Source organism: Lethenteron reissneri, chromosome 28 (genome assembly GCF_015708825.2).
Source record: "Lethenteron reissneri isolate LAM-NWPU_2019-01 chromosome 28, ASM1570882v1, whole genome shotgun sequence".
NCBI classification, from domain to species: Eukaryota; Metazoa; Chordata; class Hyperoartia; order Petromyzontiformes; family Petromyzontidae; genus Lethenteron; species Lethenteron reissneri.
In genome coordinates, this window is record NC_083806.1 from 431287 (window position 1) to 449945 (window position 18659).

The 18659-nt window shown below is 46.3% G+C and overlaps 1 protein-coding gene across 2 annotated transcripts in view; it reads right to left on the reverse strand.

The window, feature by feature from the left end:
* The window catches only part of LOC133348734 (nitric oxide synthase 1-like), a 57049-nt gene extending 55259 nt beyond the window's left edge, over positions 1–1790 (reverse strand). Inside the window, exon 1 of one of the 2 annotated variants that reach the window (XM_061561670.1) lies at positions 1408–1790. In XM_061561670.1, coding sequence (XP_061417654.1) covers positions 1408–1601 — 194 coding nt within the window. In that variant the 5' untranslated portion in view covers positions 1602–1790. The remainder of the gene's footprint in view (positions 1–1407) is intronic. The other variant, XM_061561671.1, reaches the window with a different exon arrangement.
* Positions 1791–18659: the final 16869 nt, after the last annotated feature.

Consider the following 18659-nt stretch of genomic DNA (forward strand, 5'->3'; position numbering starts at 1 on the left):
CTAGATCCACGTCCGGCCGCCATTGTATCCCAAGTGCTGATGTTAAAACGCCGCACCAGGTACTCATTAAGGATGAGTTGACGATGGGGGGAGACCTACAACCGGTACAGATATCACTTGCCACAGATATCAGACGTGGCCAGGAATCAAACTCAGTTTTCCCGGTTCGTAGTGCAGTGTGCCAACCACTGCGCCACCATTCCCCAAGGTGCCCGATGCGTAAACACACACAACAAGCACACGCTAATAAATACCGGGTACATCAACGCATGCAGTTGTGTGAATCTAAACATACGGAAACAAAAACGCAGAGATCGTCGACTTTTAAAGCCACAGGGCGGCCGTGGTAACGCTTGCGCCTCACAGCAAATATCCTGGGTTCGATTCCCAACTCAGACGCCTCTCGGTGTGGAATTTGCATTAGCTTCCTCCGTTCTCCAGCAACCTCCTATAACTAATAACAATGTAACTGGTATTGGCCTAACGTCTCAATGCTGAAAAATTACCCGAATTGTTTGCATATATATTTTTTCTCTCACTTCCAGCTACAAAACATTCACCTAAATGTGGCCATGTCTCCGTTAACGCTGCTCAAAGCCTTCACATGTCATGGTGGTCTTGGCCAGGGGTCGGCAACAATAACAAAAGGAGACGTATTTTTCGAATTCAGTAAAAATATATATATATGTTAAGAGGCGCAATGCATGTGAAAACGGGACGGTCCTTAATAAATAACGTCACAAAGCAGTCCTTAAAGAGCCGCATGCGACTCCGGACTCGCAGGTTCTTGGCAATCAACTTCACTAGAATAAAAATGCGGGTCATCTGTTAGCCAGTTTTCATCCCTACAATATTGACGATTAACACATGTTTTCATCGCAGCCATAATAAGTCGCGGAGAGTTATAGGGCCAAAAACTTACTTTTTTTTTGCTTCGACCATCGAGAAATTAGAATGTATCCAAATGTACGACAAACCCAGTTTTTGTCACAAATTAGTTCTAGCAGCCGTTTAATATTTTCCCCGTGCATCAATTGTTTAATGTGTGATGCACACACACACACATAGATCCCTCGTATAGTCAATTACTGTTAGCAAGAACCTATAATATGGCCGAAACAGCGTAATAGGAGACGTAATGATCTGATCCACCTCTCATGGTCGCCTTTTTCTCTATGATACTGATGTTTATTTACCGAGCCAGATACTCGTTATAGTTGAGTCGACCTATCGGAGGCTCGGGCCAGGTTCATAGCACTTCTCATGAACGTTGTAAATAATTTTCAGCAGTAGAATCGCCGGGTCCTCTGTAGGCCGGGGCGCGAACCAAAGCAGGGACCGATACACTCAGCGAGGAACGGTTAATTCCGCACACAAACACCCATTCATTCACACACGTGGACTCACGCGCTTGTGTGAAGGTCGCCGTCATGTGGCCGGTCGATTGCTATCTCGGAGGGCACTTTCCAGGCTTCGTGATTCTTTCCCTCTGGGCCCGAGTACACCAGGGCCCTGATCTTCTTCACTTCATCGGATGACTTGTGGAGGGATGAAGATTTGGAATGGTAGAAGCCTCTTTGTTTGCTTGATGTTTGACCCATCACTTTTAGACAGTGATGATCTCTGCTCTATAGCTCGTTATCCACTACCTCCTTACTCCTATTGCTGCTGCCTCGTCACTCGCGTTACACCACCGCGCGTAGACAGCTTCGTGTCTCCTTGTCTGCAGAGACACCTGCATGTGGACCCTATTTATAGGAGATCTTGCAGCGATACCTGTGCGCTTTCTACCCCGCCACGTGCCGGTGTGGGGAGGGGGTGGGAGGGGTGCGTATTGATGAGACTGGTGGAGGAAGGGTGGGGCGCTCAAAGGTGGGTGGTGGATAATGTGCGACATGTGCCGGCTGTGGTTGTGGAACAGTGTCGGTGGGGTGGATAACACCACACCCAGCCGCCTTTGTTTCCCATTGCTGATGCTTGTAATGAGCACAATAAATAAATTTAGGTCCGAGATAAGCGAAGCCTTGCAGAGTTGTTTTTGTTCCTTCATGTAATATCAATGCAGTTGTCCCGTTCTTGCAAGTAATCTTTCATCAGCCATGGTCAATTCACTGCTGAATAAAGACCTCTCTCAGCTGCCGCCGCCACCTCTCATGACCATATGATGTAATAATCTATCGAGCTCCTACACATACATTGATTTCATCTCCTCAGTCAATCGTGAACATGTTCCATTCATTGCCTGCCACTCCGTCGTTATTATTGACCATCGGCCGTCATCTCTTCTTAGCGGCGTTTATTGCCAAAGCCCACTTACATAACTCTTTTTTACGAGTAATTTATAAAAACATATTTATGCTTCGGTTTCTGAAAGCTGGGATTACTACATACATTTCTAGTGAGTCAAATGCGTATTCATTGCAAACAAAGGCAAGGCACAATGGTTTTGAAATGAAATGCATCACATCTGATGCATTTCATTTCTGTCAAAAATTTGAGTGAGTAGATCCAGTACTTTTGTTCCAATAATTAGTCGACTTAAAAAATGCAATAAAGATTAGTCAAGCATCGCAAAACCAAGATATATGGCGAGAGCTTGGGGAAACCTTCATCCAACGGTGGATGGGATCATGGCTTACGATGGTAGTCTATGAAAATTATCAGTCTGAGAGATCGACGCTAAATATCAAACTTTCCAAGTTCAAATCCCCGTCGGGGCTCAGCTCAGCCCAAGGGCTCATAAATGTATTATTCTTAACTGTTCCCCGCCAACGGAATGTATAATTTATACCACAAACGAAGATGTAAAAGGGCCGACATTTGATTATATTATTTCCATTAGCTGCAACGGCCCATGGTTGTCAATCCAATGCTGGTCGAAAGCCCCCCGCCCCCCACGCCTTGCTGGTCTTTGGTGAAGTATGAAGGTGGCCGTTTTGTACCGTATTACCCTCTACTGCACACAACGCATACTCGATCCTTCTCGCTCGCTGTACAGTCCTCGTAAAGTGGTCGAAGTGGCGAGTTTGTGTGTGTGCGCTTCCTCCGTGGGACGCAGACCCTGTGGAGCAGCCTCTTTCTTTCGCCCCGAGGACACTGACTCCAAGTAGTTAAACCCAAGTGTCCAGTTCAGGGTTATTATTACTCCCATCAGTTTCCCCTGCCAAGAACCGGTAGGCCTATACTATCTAGCAATTACCACATGGCATACCCAACATACCAACTACCACACGCATAGTACTCACCACACTTTACCCGACTCACATCACACCACCTACCTACCACATATCGCACATCATCCACCGACCTCGCACACTTCAGCACATACAGTACCATCTAAATCACACCACGCGCCATCTTATATATCACACCATCCACTACCCACCGCATTTACCGCATTTTATCGGACCCACCCCACACATCACATCCTTACCGTACCCGACACCCCATCCACTTAATAACACCCGCCATCTACCCCACAAAAAATGCACCATCACAGGCCCGGACTGGCCATCGGGGGCAGCAATCCGAGCAAGCGCCCGGTAGGCAAGTCCGTTCCGACGGCCAGTGGGCCGGTCTGTGTGGAGAAATTACAAATGTGATAAGAGTAAAATTAAAATAAAACATGCTTCAAATCGCTTTAAACTATTGTCATTGTAGTGCTTATTTAATGTGACGCTGCACTTTGATGTTGTAGGAAAAAACATTTATTAAAAAGTGTATTCAATTAAGTAGAACGTGTTTATATTTATTTAAAGTTGCGCATTTTAATGTGACGTCACATTTCTCACCCCCCCCCTCGTCACACATCGTCACAAATGTCTGACCCCCCCCCCCCCCCTAGGTGCGTTACGTCATTATGGATGACCCCTAAGCAATTAAGCGTACACATTTGTTTTTTGGACCCAGCCCAAATTTACAAATGAGATTGCACGGGAATTTGGTCCTGCTGTATTTACAAATGCATGCGCAAATGTTGTGTTGAAGTCCATCACCTGAGAGCAGCGGTCAGTGATGCCAGTATTTATCTGTAACCAACACTACTTTCAAAATAGCGCTCGTGTTCGTCACTACCGCGGGCGCATGTTGTGCCCGCTCAATTGCATGCGTAGAGACATCGATTAGGGAGTGGACCATTCCTTCATGTATGCGTGGCATGTACATTGTTTTCTCATTTTTGTTCGTGCAGGGCTATTCTTTTGGAGGTATAGTTTGGAGCCCTTTAGTTCATAGTTTTGTAGAAAAGTTTTAAAGTTTTTCGAGTTGTACCCAGTGCCGGATTATCCTAGGAGCAAAAGTAGCATATGCTACGGGCCCCACACTTTCAAGGGCCTCGCGCTGAATGCTTTCAAGCTATCAATTCCGGTTCAGTGATTATGCACTTGCTCGATGACTCGAGTACTATACTGCCTTCAACTTTTATGAACGACTGGGTGTTTAAGGTTAGCGATTTGTCGTATTATCTCGCTGTATAGCAAATGAAAAAAAAACAATTACTTTACTATGCAAGTAGAAAATGTATGTTTTTTTTTATTTAGGGCCCCTTTATAACGTATGCTATAGGCCCCGCACTAGCTTCATCCAGCACTGGTTGTACGGCGTGATATCCGGTGTGTCCATCGTTTCGCTCCACGTGCTGAGAGCCTTGTCAGGGACTAAAATATTCCTGAAGCCGATTTTTTTCCTGACAAAGAACGTGGAACAAAACGTCGAACATCATTCCGAACAAAACTCAATGCAACCAGAAAACAGAGAGCAATACAGTACCAACGTGAAGTCGTAATTGTTGTTTTACATTTAGTGTCTTGCGCTCCTTTAACAGCATACTTCATTGCCTGTTTTAAAAATCTACATGCCTACCACGTACCTTCTTGACTTCCCGCAAGATTTTCTGTCTGCCTGTCTAGGTTCATAGCGCACTGCGCGCACGACTGCGCCACCGCTGCGTATTATGTATTAAGAGTGTGTCTAAGCAGGTGAGTGGATAGGGAGGCCTTCATTCAGCAGTGGATAGACCACAGCTGATGTGTTACGCAAAGCAGAGGTTGAGCGACAGTGGGCGCTCGCGAGCCACGTGGCGCCGTCTAGAAGAGTTTTGTCCGCACGGTCCATTGCGCACAGAGCCATGGAACCAACGACAGTTCCCTGTCTTGTATGAAATCTCCTTTTGCGTTGACTGTTTAACCAATTAAAAACTATCGAAACGGAATCGAGGTATGTTAATCTTACTCTTTGGTTTTTTCGGTAAAGTCACGTAGGTAATTTTTTAAAATAAATTAAATCACGACGTTTCGGAAGCAACACACATCTTCCGTCTTCAGGTGGAACCGTCACAGCAAAATTACTGTATCAAGTGATTAATGTATCAAGTGATTAATGTATCAAGTGATTACTGTATCAAGTGATTACTGTATCACTTGATACATTAATGTTGCTGTGACGGTTCCACATGAAGACGGAAGCTTGTGTTGCCTCCGAAACGTCGTGATTGAATTTATTTTAATTTCTTACCAACGTGACTTTACCGAAAAAACCTAAGAGTATGAATCCTTGCAGTCACGAAAACTTCAAATCTAGAAATATGTTCATCTTGTGAACGTCGATCAACGTTTATCCGATTCGCACGGTTGGCTACGTATGGTGCGAAAGAAGTTCGACATACAGTACATACAAATGTATGAGCCTATTCATTAAAATGGCTCTCGAAGATACCTAAAGTTAATATACTGTAATAGTAGTAAAACAAATATTTATCGTGGAAAGCCTCGCCGAGTCTGAATACTCTTTGTGGAGGGTGTTGCTGCACTGGGATGTTTGGCCAATTCAATGGAGAAGCGTTTGGCTGCGTATCGGAGGAAACAAATAAACCCGGGGGAAACCCGCGTAATCATGTTTAACACGCCCAATCCTTGGTAAACACCTCGCGGCCTTCACGCCAAAGTTAATACCCAGGCTAAATAAACACCGCTTCGCTTTGGGTATCATGAGGTCAGGGCGCATTTAAGGTGATTGCGCATGGGTGTAGGCAAATCCCGGCTCTTTCTTCAAAAATACTCTGCGCAACGTTACAATAACCCCAAAGCCAAAAGGTAAATATTCACAGCAACTCTTGTGCAGCAGCAGCCTTCATGTTTACGCAACTCTTACACACAACGCCGCATGTAGTGGAGAGGCCCGAATCTCGCAGTTTATTGAACAAAGAGTTGGGGGGGGGGCACATGATAATGTTGAACTTCAAACCAATGTTATACCGTACACAAAATATCTGAGTAAATTGTAAATATACAATTTCGATTTAAAGCTTTCGTGACTGCAGGGATTCATCTTCTTGGTTCTTTCGGTAAAGTCACGTAGAAGGGAAGTAATACAATAATAAAAATAAAACATAATAAAATAAATATACAAGCCAAGTCATGCTCGCTCACGCTGGTGTTGGCTGAAGAGCCTCCACTGCAGGCAGCTCTAGAGCAATTACTCTTCCATGATGACCTATTGTATTGGAAGAGGTGGGAGTTACCCACACTGTACCCCACCACACCGCGACCTGCCAAATTGACTCACTGTGATGTGGTGAACAGAGCCAAGGGGATTAAGACATTGGGTATCTGTATTCAAATACCGCCCCGGGAGATTGAGACGAACCGGCGACCTCTGGATTACAGGTCCATTGTAATTCTCGTTACACCACGGTTAGCATTCCGAGTAGAGATACGATCCATGATTGTTTGGCGTGCATTCTGCTCTCATTCCCATGTACGAGCGTTCACAGTTCCATTGGAAGCCCTGGGCCAGTGGTGATCATTCCACACTGCCGGGGAGGTTAGTCTGCCCATGCAGAGGATGAAAACTGTTGGTTTTCCATGAAGTGGTATTGTTTAATTGGGCCTTGATTGTGAGGGGAGCCATCCAACCTGCAATCCAACCAACCACGTGGCCGGCTTACATTGAGTGAAAACTGTCCACGTTCCTGCATTTGAATTACAAATAATCACGCAGCGTGATATAAAATATGAATATCAGAATAAGTCAGTTGACTATGTTTCCCTCCTGTATCCATATCTCCACGTAAAATATAAAAATAGCACACAGTCCATCGACCCCACAGCGTTCTGGAAAGTAAGAATTTCAGCAACATTGATTCAGTACAATCAAAACTGGACCAGTGTCTAATCAGTAGTAAAGTTTACTTGTGCAATGCTGGTGAATTGCCATATGTTAAAGGCAAGGTCCATATTTTTAAGACATGGGTCCTTTTTCGACGGAAAATAGAATTTCTCCAAATAATCAGCGTCGTGATGGATAACACATTTTAATTGATAATATGAAGAATGTACCGCGCTTTTTTAATTCACAGCTGGATAAAGGCTTCTTTACGCCACATCTCTGACGTGTGTTTATTTCAACATGCTTCATGCTGGTAAATGTAGGCAAGCGTCTTTTTAAATATCACCACTGATGTTAGTCTTAGCTGAGAATGGATCTCTGGAGCTGGGTTCATAGCACAGTGCCCAAACCAACAACACCGCTGCCTCGTTTTAAATAAATACAAATATAGAAATTATATTTTACAGCTCTTTATGAATCTACTGCTGAATGAAGGCCTACCGACACCGTGTTAGTCGTGGGAGTTTTTAAACCATACTTCACGCTATATTTAAAACAGATCTTATATTCATGGCTATAACACAAAACACAAGTGGAATTCCTCCGCTAGCAGTTTAGTCCACATGTGAATGGATTTAGTTTTTTGAAGAAGACAAATTGTCGCATCTTGAGTTAATGGCTCAAACACATCAGTACATTACCTCGGCGATTTACCCTGTCAATGACGAGTGATGACGTATTCACCTAAAAAAATCTGACCAAAACAATTATATTATATGACTCAGATGTGAAATGTAGCGGTTGCTTATCTCGTTTTATCTGTGTTGTGAAATCATTGCTGCTTCCTTCCCTTAAAGGAACCTTAGATTACATTTTCATGATTCAAGAGTACGCTTGGAATGACGCTTAAGATTTGGAAGTTAAACGCTATACGCAAGTTAGATAAGATCAGTACGTCGTGCTTAGTGCATTGCATGATGAACCCTGTCATCACCTGAGTGTAATAGCCAGCCACGGCTCGCATCGGTGGCAAGTGATATGGGAACTATACCTGCTTTATCCCTTTCATCAACCGCACTCACCAACATAAGTTATGATCAAACAACATAAGTTATGATCGATACAGCATGGGCAGGACTTCATTGAGCAGTAAACTAACATACCTACACAGATATTCACAGGCCAATATAGAGACCCAGACGTGCAGAGACCCATGAAAACATAGATGCACCCGCTAAGCGCACTATAATACCCACACACTATTGTTGTAAGGCACACAATGCTCGTCCAATTTATTATTATTTTTAGTATGTTTTTCTTTTAAGCAAATGATGTGACCTAATTCCGAAAGTGTGGGAGTAGTAGTCAAAATCTGCAGTAAAATCAATGATATACAGAGGCACTTCCCTTTTTTTGACACCACTCTAAAAATATCACCACGCATCAGTTACGAAAATTAAATCTCACCTTATGGAAGGTTACAGTGGCTTCACACTCGTGCGCAAGATCTGGCTGCGGAGTATAGAAGGGAAAAGATCAAAAGAATAGGGTTTACCCTTTTTTCTGGCAACAAAACAAGTGTTAAGATGTTTGGTGTTTTAACATCTTAACACCTGTTTTGTTGCCAGAAAAAAGGGGAAAACCTATTATCATATTTTGGTACTGGCAAAGGAGGTCCCATGTAAAGGTCACTGTCATAAAGTTGTGAGAGGGTGTTCCGCAGGTTGTACTGGCGAGTTTGTGGATATTTGTTGTCGTTTTGTTTTTATACTTATCCTCACCTCTACTTTGCAGCTTTATTTAAGTTTTTTTCCAAAACATTTTCCGCAATTAATTCGCATTGGAAGATGCGATGACTATGTTGTCAGCAAATTAACTATTTACGCGGTTGTTTCTCAATTCAATTGAAGAAAAATGTTCTAATGTGTATAACTATAGTGAAAGCGTGTCACCTTGTGGGACCCCCGACTGTATATGTATTGTTGGTCCATGTTCGTATAATCTCAGTGTTATGTTCCGTTCATGTAAGCAAATATTTCTCAATGTGTTGTGTCGGTCTCGGTTTTTTAGAGCTTGGATTTCTCCTGAGTGGAATGTTTTTTTCAGTCTACAATGGCTAGTTACATCAGAGTGTCGAGTTTAGGTAAAGTATATCAGTTATTGTACTTGGCCTGGGAATGCTCGACACGGAAGCAAACGAGATATGGGGTGACGCTGACAGACCATCGTGATGTCCGTAAATGCAAATTAAGCAAAAATAAGAACAAATATCTCCCATAAAGCCTTAAACAGAATGTGGTGCAAAGAGCCGTTAGCAAGCACCTATGAAGGACTTTACCGAAAGAACCAAAGAGTATGGATTCCTGCAGTCACGAAAGCTTCAAATCAAGATTGACATACACAAACACCTACATACATATAAAGAAAAATAGTGGCCCCACCATAGTAATGCATAAATTCCACAATTTCCCAGAATTTACTTAAAACCCAACAGAGCAAACTGAAACGATGAGAGCGAGTTTACTCAATGGTGGTGTTGGCATGTCATTTCCCAAATTCCACTGTCCATTCACGTGAGTGACCCAAGCTTTACTACACACAGACCTCACGAGAAAAGGCCACACAAACAAACCTATTTTACACACACTATCTATGGGTGCAAATGGAAACCCCATATTGGCTGTGCGAGGGTAGCCACCACATTGTGATACTATATCGTATGATAAAAGGTCCACGGTAATGGCATCGTCAGTTTTGCAAAATATCATTATTTTTATTGGTACTATTTTTCATATGTTATTTCCTGACAAAATAGGTATGATATGACAAATTCAATGAAGTTTTAAAATAAAGAATTCTACATTAATAATTGCTTCAAAAATAGTTTTCGAACAAAGGTAAAAACCCACAATAATGTAACTGGCATTGACCAAACCTCCCAATCCTGAATAATTACCTGAAAATTACTCCGTTGGGATTACACAACGGAAACATCGCCACCTACTGCAAAAAAAACTTGGCAGGACCCTCCTAAAAAAAAGTTGAAACTCAGTGAGGCTTTCCGGGGTAAACGAGCAGAATAATCTTCTTTTTCTTTGGTGTGGCTGATGTAGATGCAGAGCAACAACTACAATTTCACATTAAGGTGGTCAAGCCAAATAACCACGTCAGCAAAATGATAATTGATGGGATAGATATTATGAAGCCATCATTCAATTAAATCATTAAATGACTGTCCATTATACAGTTTGATTTGAAAAACTGCATTCGTATTATAATTACAGCACAACACAAATACAATAAGATTGCAGAATACGTACAATTCAAAGTTAAGAGAAACTGTTATCGCGATAATGGTCATTTCATGAAAGTTGATATCGTATTATGTAAAAGACTTGTAAAAATACATTAGACGTTTTGGGAAGTGAACATGGTCATCATATCAAAAGAATATTGCGTCCATAACAATGGGGAATTTCCACCAATAACTCGGGGGATCAATTTGCATAAGTCTTTTCTTAGCGAGGGTGACTCATAGGTCAGAGGGCCAGATCGCTGAGCTGGCACCAGCTCAGTGTAGCGAGTTAATAGTCTCAGCCCAGTCACCAATAACTGCATAACATACAACACGTGAATGTTGGGTTTGCATTTAATTTCGTCATATTCCAGCTGAGAATTAAATAAATATTAGGTTCATACTCTTTGGTTTTTTCGGTAAAGTCACGTAGGTAAAAAAATAAAAATAAAAACTTTATTAAATCACGACGTTTCGGAGGCAACACAAGCTTCCGTCTTCAGGTGGAAAGCGTCACAGCATTTTGCTTGATACAGCAATTTTGCTGTGACGGTTTCCACCTGAAGACGGAAGCTTGTGTTGCCTCCGAAACGTCGTGATTTAATTTAGTTTGTTTATTACCTACGTGAATTTACCGAAAAAACCAAAGAGTATGAATCCTTGCAGTCACGAAAGCTTCAAATCTAGAAATATTAGGTTGGCTGTCACGCAATAAACTTTATTCTGGGCGTGGAAAGTGATGTCACTTGAATGATTCTCAGTTAGCTTGATGATGCCCGCTTTTGCAGGCCATTCTTTACCATGGAAGGTTGTCCTGCTTGGAGAGACTACCGAATGGATTCTTAGTCTCATAACATGATGCCACAAACACAATTGGGATACATTTGGGGGAAAATATACATCGTACCGGCATCATGCAAGTCATAACTTGCATGGCTGGACTATGCAATGTATGAATAGGTATTTGCATGAAAAGCGGAAGAAGATGATGTTGTTTCAGTCGGACGAACCCCCCCCCCCCCGCCACACACACACAACTTTTCAAATCATTAAACCCAGAGAAAACATTAAACAGGACGTCAGTGATTTTGCATGTCAGGCCAAACAGCTTTTACATCATGTTATTTATAGCAGCACTACTAACTTCCTTTCTGTGACCTTCCTCAAGCACATTGATGACTGACAGATGTTGCAACGTTTATTGTAAACGACGGTGGTGGGTGGGGGTGGGTGAGGATCAGTGCTGAGGAGGTGAGAGGGACCCTCGGGATACTTGAAGAGAGACAGAAACAGGCACGAATAGGGACATGGTTTGAGAAAGACAGAGAAAGACACGGAGTCATGGATAGAGATATACAGACATAGACGAAAAAGACAAAAAGGTGAGACGGATACACGCATATTTACACCGGGAAAGGCAGCCGTACAGAGAGACGGAGACAAAGATAGAGACTGACATACACAGACATGGAGATAGAAACCGAGACATTATTGGTGACCTTCAAGACAAGTGATGCACTGCCTTGCAGACGGCACTATTAACTGTGTGCAGTAGTGGGAAAGCGATCAGTACAAGCCCAATGCTGTGTGTCTTTGCACACTTGCACATTTGTTGACAACATAAATGTGCAACGCCGCAGCCTTGAAAGCTGCCCCCCTGTTGCTGCCCCTGACGCGTAGCACCTGCGTCAGAGGTCGCAACCGGGTATCCGATACCCGTACCCTACCCGATACCCTGGTGCGGCCGGGTACGGGTACGGGTAGGCCGTGAGTCACCGGTGAGTCACCGTTTGTCACTCATTTCGGGTAGGGTTTGGGTAGCGTACGAGTACCCGTACCCGGCCGGGTACGGGTACCCGTTTGCGACCCTGGTGCGGCCAGGTACGGGAACGGGTAAGGAATCAAAACCCGTTTGCGACCTCTGACCTGCGTCCCTGCAGCGGAGCGACATTCCTGTAGCCACAACAGAGTAATAGTGGCACGTGGATGGTGGAACGGCGGATGTGCACATCCAGGACTAACCCAGTGTATCAACACTTACATCATATATCCCATCACTGAGGTTTTTGGCCTGGTAGCCTAGCATGTCACCTTGCAATGGGTTTCCTAAGGTGAGGGGGAATTGACAAACTGGTCTGAGAAAAACGCCAATTCATAGATGTGTAATGAGCGGCTTCCGAGACACTTCGTGTTGAGGGCTTCTTCTTATTTATTCTCACACTGGGCACAACACAGGCCAATACATATATAGGTCACCTCCCACTGGGCACAACACTGGGTGATATATATACGTCTCTACTTTAGCTACGCACAGCCGACCTCTCTACATAGTCCCATCGCCTACATACAATCACACGGCTGACTAGTGTGACGATGACGGCGATGGGAGCCAAGCAGAGGATCTTCAATGCGTCCAGACGACAGAGAGAGATGACGGCGAGCAGCGACACAGCCAGGACCCAGGACCCCGCAACAACCCTGAACCCTCGGTTCCATCCCCCTTACATACCTCTTGGCGTAGTCAGGCCCCGCCTCTGGCCACGCCGCTTTCCAGAACCTTCGAACAGGTTCCCGGAGCGTCCCGACTAACCCTACATCTTACCTTTACCCCAGATACGCTCCCCTTCTGATTGGTTGTTACATAACCTTGCCCATACCCGTGATTACCATTCCAGGCCAACAGGTGTCACTCTGTCATTACATATGTATATTGAACATCTTTTTCACCATACATAACCGACCATGCTAATCGGAGGTGCACTTTTGTGCATTTTACATGTGTTTGTATGCCTTGTGTGGACCTTCAGATTTTCTTCCACTTATCTTCCACTTTACCCTCGGATGAAAACCTTCACATTTTTCTTCCTCTCCGTCTTGCCATTGAAGGCCTGAAAATTTGAAACACAATACGTTTTGAAGGGAAATTCTCCAATTTTTGGCAATTTCCTATAGGGCAGGTATGATTTAGTCAAATGTAGCTTCAACGATTAACTGAAAAAATGGCACAGTTTAGTTTAATGTGTGTATCTGTGTGCAACATTTGTGTATGCGTGAAATAACATTTCCTAAATAAAAATAATTACGTTTTTTCTTCATTATTCAAATATTGACTTCAAGCTTTCGTGACTGCATGAATTAATATTCTTTGTGTCTTTCCGTAAAGCCACGTAGATAGAAAAATAATAAAATGATAAAAAAAACTCAGGTGAAAAAATACAGCAGGCAGACTGCTGAGGCAGGAAGAAATATAGCGACAGAGTTACTGCAGCCAAAGGTTATATATGTTTGAAGTGGGTGGAGCTAGAGATGGAATTTGCAAGTAAATGTAAGATCGAAGAGCTAAGAATACCTCGGCTAATTATGTCTGCATTAATCACAATACTTGTGGTCAGAATGAAAACAAAATAAAGGCGATCGGTATTACCTTGGTATCACAACATCTCTTCAGACAAGTGAGAGACTCGATCAGATGAGCCTTTTTGTCTCGGAGTCTGTTAAAAGATCTAATGGTTGTGTGGAAACCTCCCTATAGAGGCGGTTACATCTTGACTTAAAGCTTTCGTGACTGCAGGAATTCATCTTCTTTTGGTCTTTCGGTAGAGTCACGTAGATAGAAAAATTATACAAAATAATACTTTTCTCAGAAGAGATGCCGTGACACCAAGGTAATACCGATCGCCTTTATTTTTGTTTGCATTCTGACCATAAGTATTGTGATTAATCTCACAGCGATCGAGCTATGGCATGAAAAAGTGATCAAGCAGAGGTGATTTTTTATCAGTAGCGTTTTTTTATCGGTACGGTGATTCCTGTCACGATTTGTGGATTATAAAAGCCCTCTGGTGCAATTTTTGTCCATTAGCCCACCCATTGACGACCATCGTCTTCCTTTTATTCTGTCGCGGATTCATTATATCATGTTACAGCGCTCTAGTAGCCGAAAATAAATACATCGGCACTCACTGGATAGGATCATGGGAGGCTATACATGTGTGATAAAGGACTTCGTCACACACTGCTGGTCTCCGTTGCTCTTTATTTAGCTTCTTGCTCGCACCCCGCTGGTCCCGACAGCGGACCAGCGTCTCCTCGTGCGCGCCCCGCACGCGCTCCCTCGTCAGTCCTTCCGCTATCCCACTCCGCACACCGCTGGCCGACGGTGTGCCGAAGCTCCTCCAGCCACGTGGCTGATGGCGCAGATCCCCTCTGGCCACCCAACGTGGTCCAGCTTCTTCACTCCAACAACTGACCCGGAGCCCTTCCGGGCTCCCACCTATATCCCCTTTACTACGTGATCCTGTCTCCTACCTTTCTGGCCCATCAGATCCGGCCTTCCCATAACGCCCTGCTGGCTCCACCCCCATTCACCTCGCTTCCGATTGGACCCGAGGTGAACGGCGGGCCCTCACATATGCCCCCATACTGGGCTCCGCCCTCCAATACCCCGGGCCGTATGATTGGGCCTAGCAGCGAACCCCATTTACGCTCGCATTACACATGTGTAGTGGTGTATTCACACGGACACTTGTAGCTTTTCTCCTGTGTCACTTGATTACCTCGCATCCCATATGGATGCTCCTCACAACTAACACAAAGCACCCTTGCTCTGAATTCCCTCTCTCTATACTCTGCTAGCCTGTCACTCTATACTCCAATAGCCTGTCACTCTATACTCCACTAGCCTGTCACTCTATACTCCGCTAGCCTGTCACTCTTCCCTCACACCTCCACCCTCGCCCTTGCCCCAGCAGGGGATCAGCCAACACTGCTGGGGAGGATGAGGTGTGGAGGGCGAGGTCCCAGGATTCTTGTCCCCAACACTTGTCCTCTTCGTCTCTTCAGCTCCAACCAACAACCCCGTGTTGCTCTGCACACACCCTGATATCCCCCTCCTCATTAAGTTGGCACCTCCTGCACGTGCTCTCTCTCTTATGATCTCCATCTCCCACCTCTCCAACGTCTACCCCGTGTTCCCACGCTCGCATCTGCCTGTCCTCAAATGCACACGCATAATTACTGCTTCTCTCCTTAATTGCTGGCGCCTCTCTGAGAGCTACTCTCTGTCTTGACGCTTGCGCCTGCTCGCTCTCAAATGCACCCGCTGTTTGCAAACCCCGCACATTACGCCACTACATTACCCCCCCCCCCATGATGAAAAACCCAGCAGTGCCGGCTGACCTTATATACAACACAAGTAATGCGTGAACCCATGACATGGAAATGTATAAGTGAAGTCTGTTCCGCTGAGGATAGAACGACGCAGCGTTCCGTGGCGCTGTCGAACCCACATTCCTCAATGGAACGTAATTCTCCGGGAGTGGGTTCCTGCGGCTGGCCCGTCCCCGCGAACCAGGTCCAGCATGGCCCGAGGAGGAGAAGGGCCAGAACTGGACGAGAAGCGATGTCCCTTCCATGACAAACGGTGTACCGACGGCGGGTCACGTGGTAACGTAACTGTCATAACGCTCGGGTTGAACATAACCCTCCGGGAGCGGGTTCCTGCGGCCGGACCGTTCCTGTGCACATATCCCTTTCATGATGAGCGACGTGCTCATGGTGGGTCTATTTATAGACTATTTATAAATGAAGCTCTCACGGGATTAGCCCAGGGACCGAACAATGGGCTGCACAGCCCTATAAAAGGAGAGCCCGAATCGGCAGTGTGGGCGCGCAACTCAGAAGCAGCAGCAGCGGTGGTGGCAGCAGGAGTGGCTGGGCGAGCTCCCACCCTCAAGGAGCAACACGAGTGAGGACCAGGGGATCGTCACTGTAAGTAGGAGTTGAGTGCTGTCTCCTACTCTACAGAATAGATATCGTACAGGGAAACATTAGGTGACGGTATTATTATTGTAATATGCTTTCAGCGGCCGACTTGGGAAGTGAACCAGGGAAGAGGAACGTGGGAACTTTGAAGCAGAGTTGCGTACGGGAGGTGGACGACCCCCCCCCCAAAAGCTTCTGTGTGTTTTCGGGGAAGCGGTAGGGACCGTAGGTGTGAGTGGATGTGTGTGGGTGATCTTGTATTGATTCTTATTCGGTTGATGTTTTTTGTGGTAGCCTGCTCCACGGCTGTAACTCCTCTGCCTGGGGTGGTCGGTGTCAGCTCGGGAAGCAATAAAAAGCTGACATCCCTAACAGCCAGGACTCTGAGTGGTCGAACACCAGCGCAACGCGATACACCCCAACCATCAGCCCTCCTGATTAGGCAACGTGATGGATGCATCGAGACGTGGCGGTACAAATCTTTTGAGGCGTGATGGGTGTACGAACCAACGATGTCGCCCGACTTGAATGCGAACATACTGGGGTCGTTGAACGTCTACGACCTCAACGGGACCTTGCCACAGGCGATGCAGCTTGGGCGACATGCCCACGGGCACCTGAGGGCAATGAAGCCATGCCCTGTCCCCCACCTGCCACCCAAATGTATCCATTTTTAATGCACCGCGTGTGTAAGCCTACCTTGTAGGCTCGTCGGCACCACTAGACAAAACCGTTGGAGCTCTACATCTCATCGTAGGAGGAGCCCCTCACTGAGCTGCTGAAAAGGGCGCCCCGCAGCACTCGGTTGTCAGGAGGCCCGGTGCCTCAAATTCAGCAGGGAGGCATCCTCAACCTTGAGCCGTCCCCACTCGCTGTGGTTCAGGCCCAATATGCAGTCGGCCGGCGCTTGCGCATTTTTGGCCGGGACCGAGTCAACTGCGGCGATCATCTCGGGCGATTTCTGCAGCGGTGGTCCATACCGAGTTGAGCCATTCACGCACCTGCATGAGTCGGGCGGTGGCAGCCGGGACAGCGCATCTGCATTCATATACAGTACAGAAAGGAGAATCTCTGGAGGATTTCAATACAATGGGCCATTTGGCCGGAGGGTTGGTCCACACGCAGGGAGTATTGGAGTACTGCATGGTCGGTATGGACAAGAAAGTCCCTGCCGTACAAGTGTAGAGGAGTAAAATACGTGGTGCGCACTGTTAACCGAGGCCACTGGCAGAGTTTTAGAAATCAACACAGGCCCCATCCATTACCACTTCCCCTATTTGCACCGTTGCGATCATGCGACCGACTATCCCCAAACTACCCCCATTCCCCGCTACACATGGCCCGTCAACCTGCTCCAGAGGCCGAGGTTACGCCGACAATAAACGAAAAGTAGGCAACGAAATGAGGTAGGCCGAGGCACCTGTGTCAATCAACACCCGGACCTGCACCTCCTGGATAAGGCCCATTACATCCAATGATCCTGCCGCGGCACCGACTACTCGATAGGCCAACGCACACCACTGCTCAATGTCCCGCGGACCTGCAGCAAAGGAACCAACACGGCGAGCTTCCGACGCGATGGGATGAACAGTAACCGGGTGAACGAAGGCGAGGTGCGCTGTGGATGAGTGATGGGAGGGAAACGGCCATGTGTATGGTGCGTCGCGACTCGCCTGTGGTCCTTGGGAAGATGAGGTGCTGGCGCTGGAGATCGAAGGGGGCCTGGGCGAACCACCAAAGCGCAGACGGCAATTCATAGTGATGTGTCCTGTCCGACCACAGTTCAAGCATGCCCGTAAAGAGGGACCAGTCGTCGGGCCACTCCTTGGTGTCCACTCGACCGGCAGCCGGTCTCCTCGCATTTCTTTGTGCCATCGATCTTGGGACCAGGATGCCTATGCCGAACTGCCGTCGCTGGACTCCGAGTCCCCTTTTTCATCAGTGGACGCCATCGCTACAGGCCATCCTCTGAGGCTCAGATGTGCTTGTATATTTCAACGTGAGGTCGTCGTCGGCGATGGTGAGGACAATGCCCAGCTCCCTTGCCAGCACCAAGAGGCGCTCCAGGGCGAGCAAGTCGAGGGCTGCTCGATGCATGGAAGGGTTGGCCGCTTGTCCGAGGGCCAAGAGAGCGCTGCGGAACGCCAGGGCCGTCTCAGTGTCCCCCCGTTTTCTGAGCAAGGAATTTTCTGTGGATGTTCGATAGTGGGTCGAAGATCACTGCTATTGTGGAGCAGACGTTGGTGAATGAAGAACGATCATCCTCGGGGATGGAGTAGAAGGCGGCCAATTAATCATCATCCAGGGCCACCGGCAAGGCCCATAGCGCCTCATCCGCAGACCAGTCCACCGCATGATATGCCGTCTCAAAGCGATGGTGGAACGCCGTACAGTCGCCCCCAGCCATAGAGAAAGCAATGGCCGGAGGCAACCAGCGCATCGGAGATGGCCGCACAGCAGGTGAAGTAGCCGATTCTGCTCGTGGAATGTCGGCGGC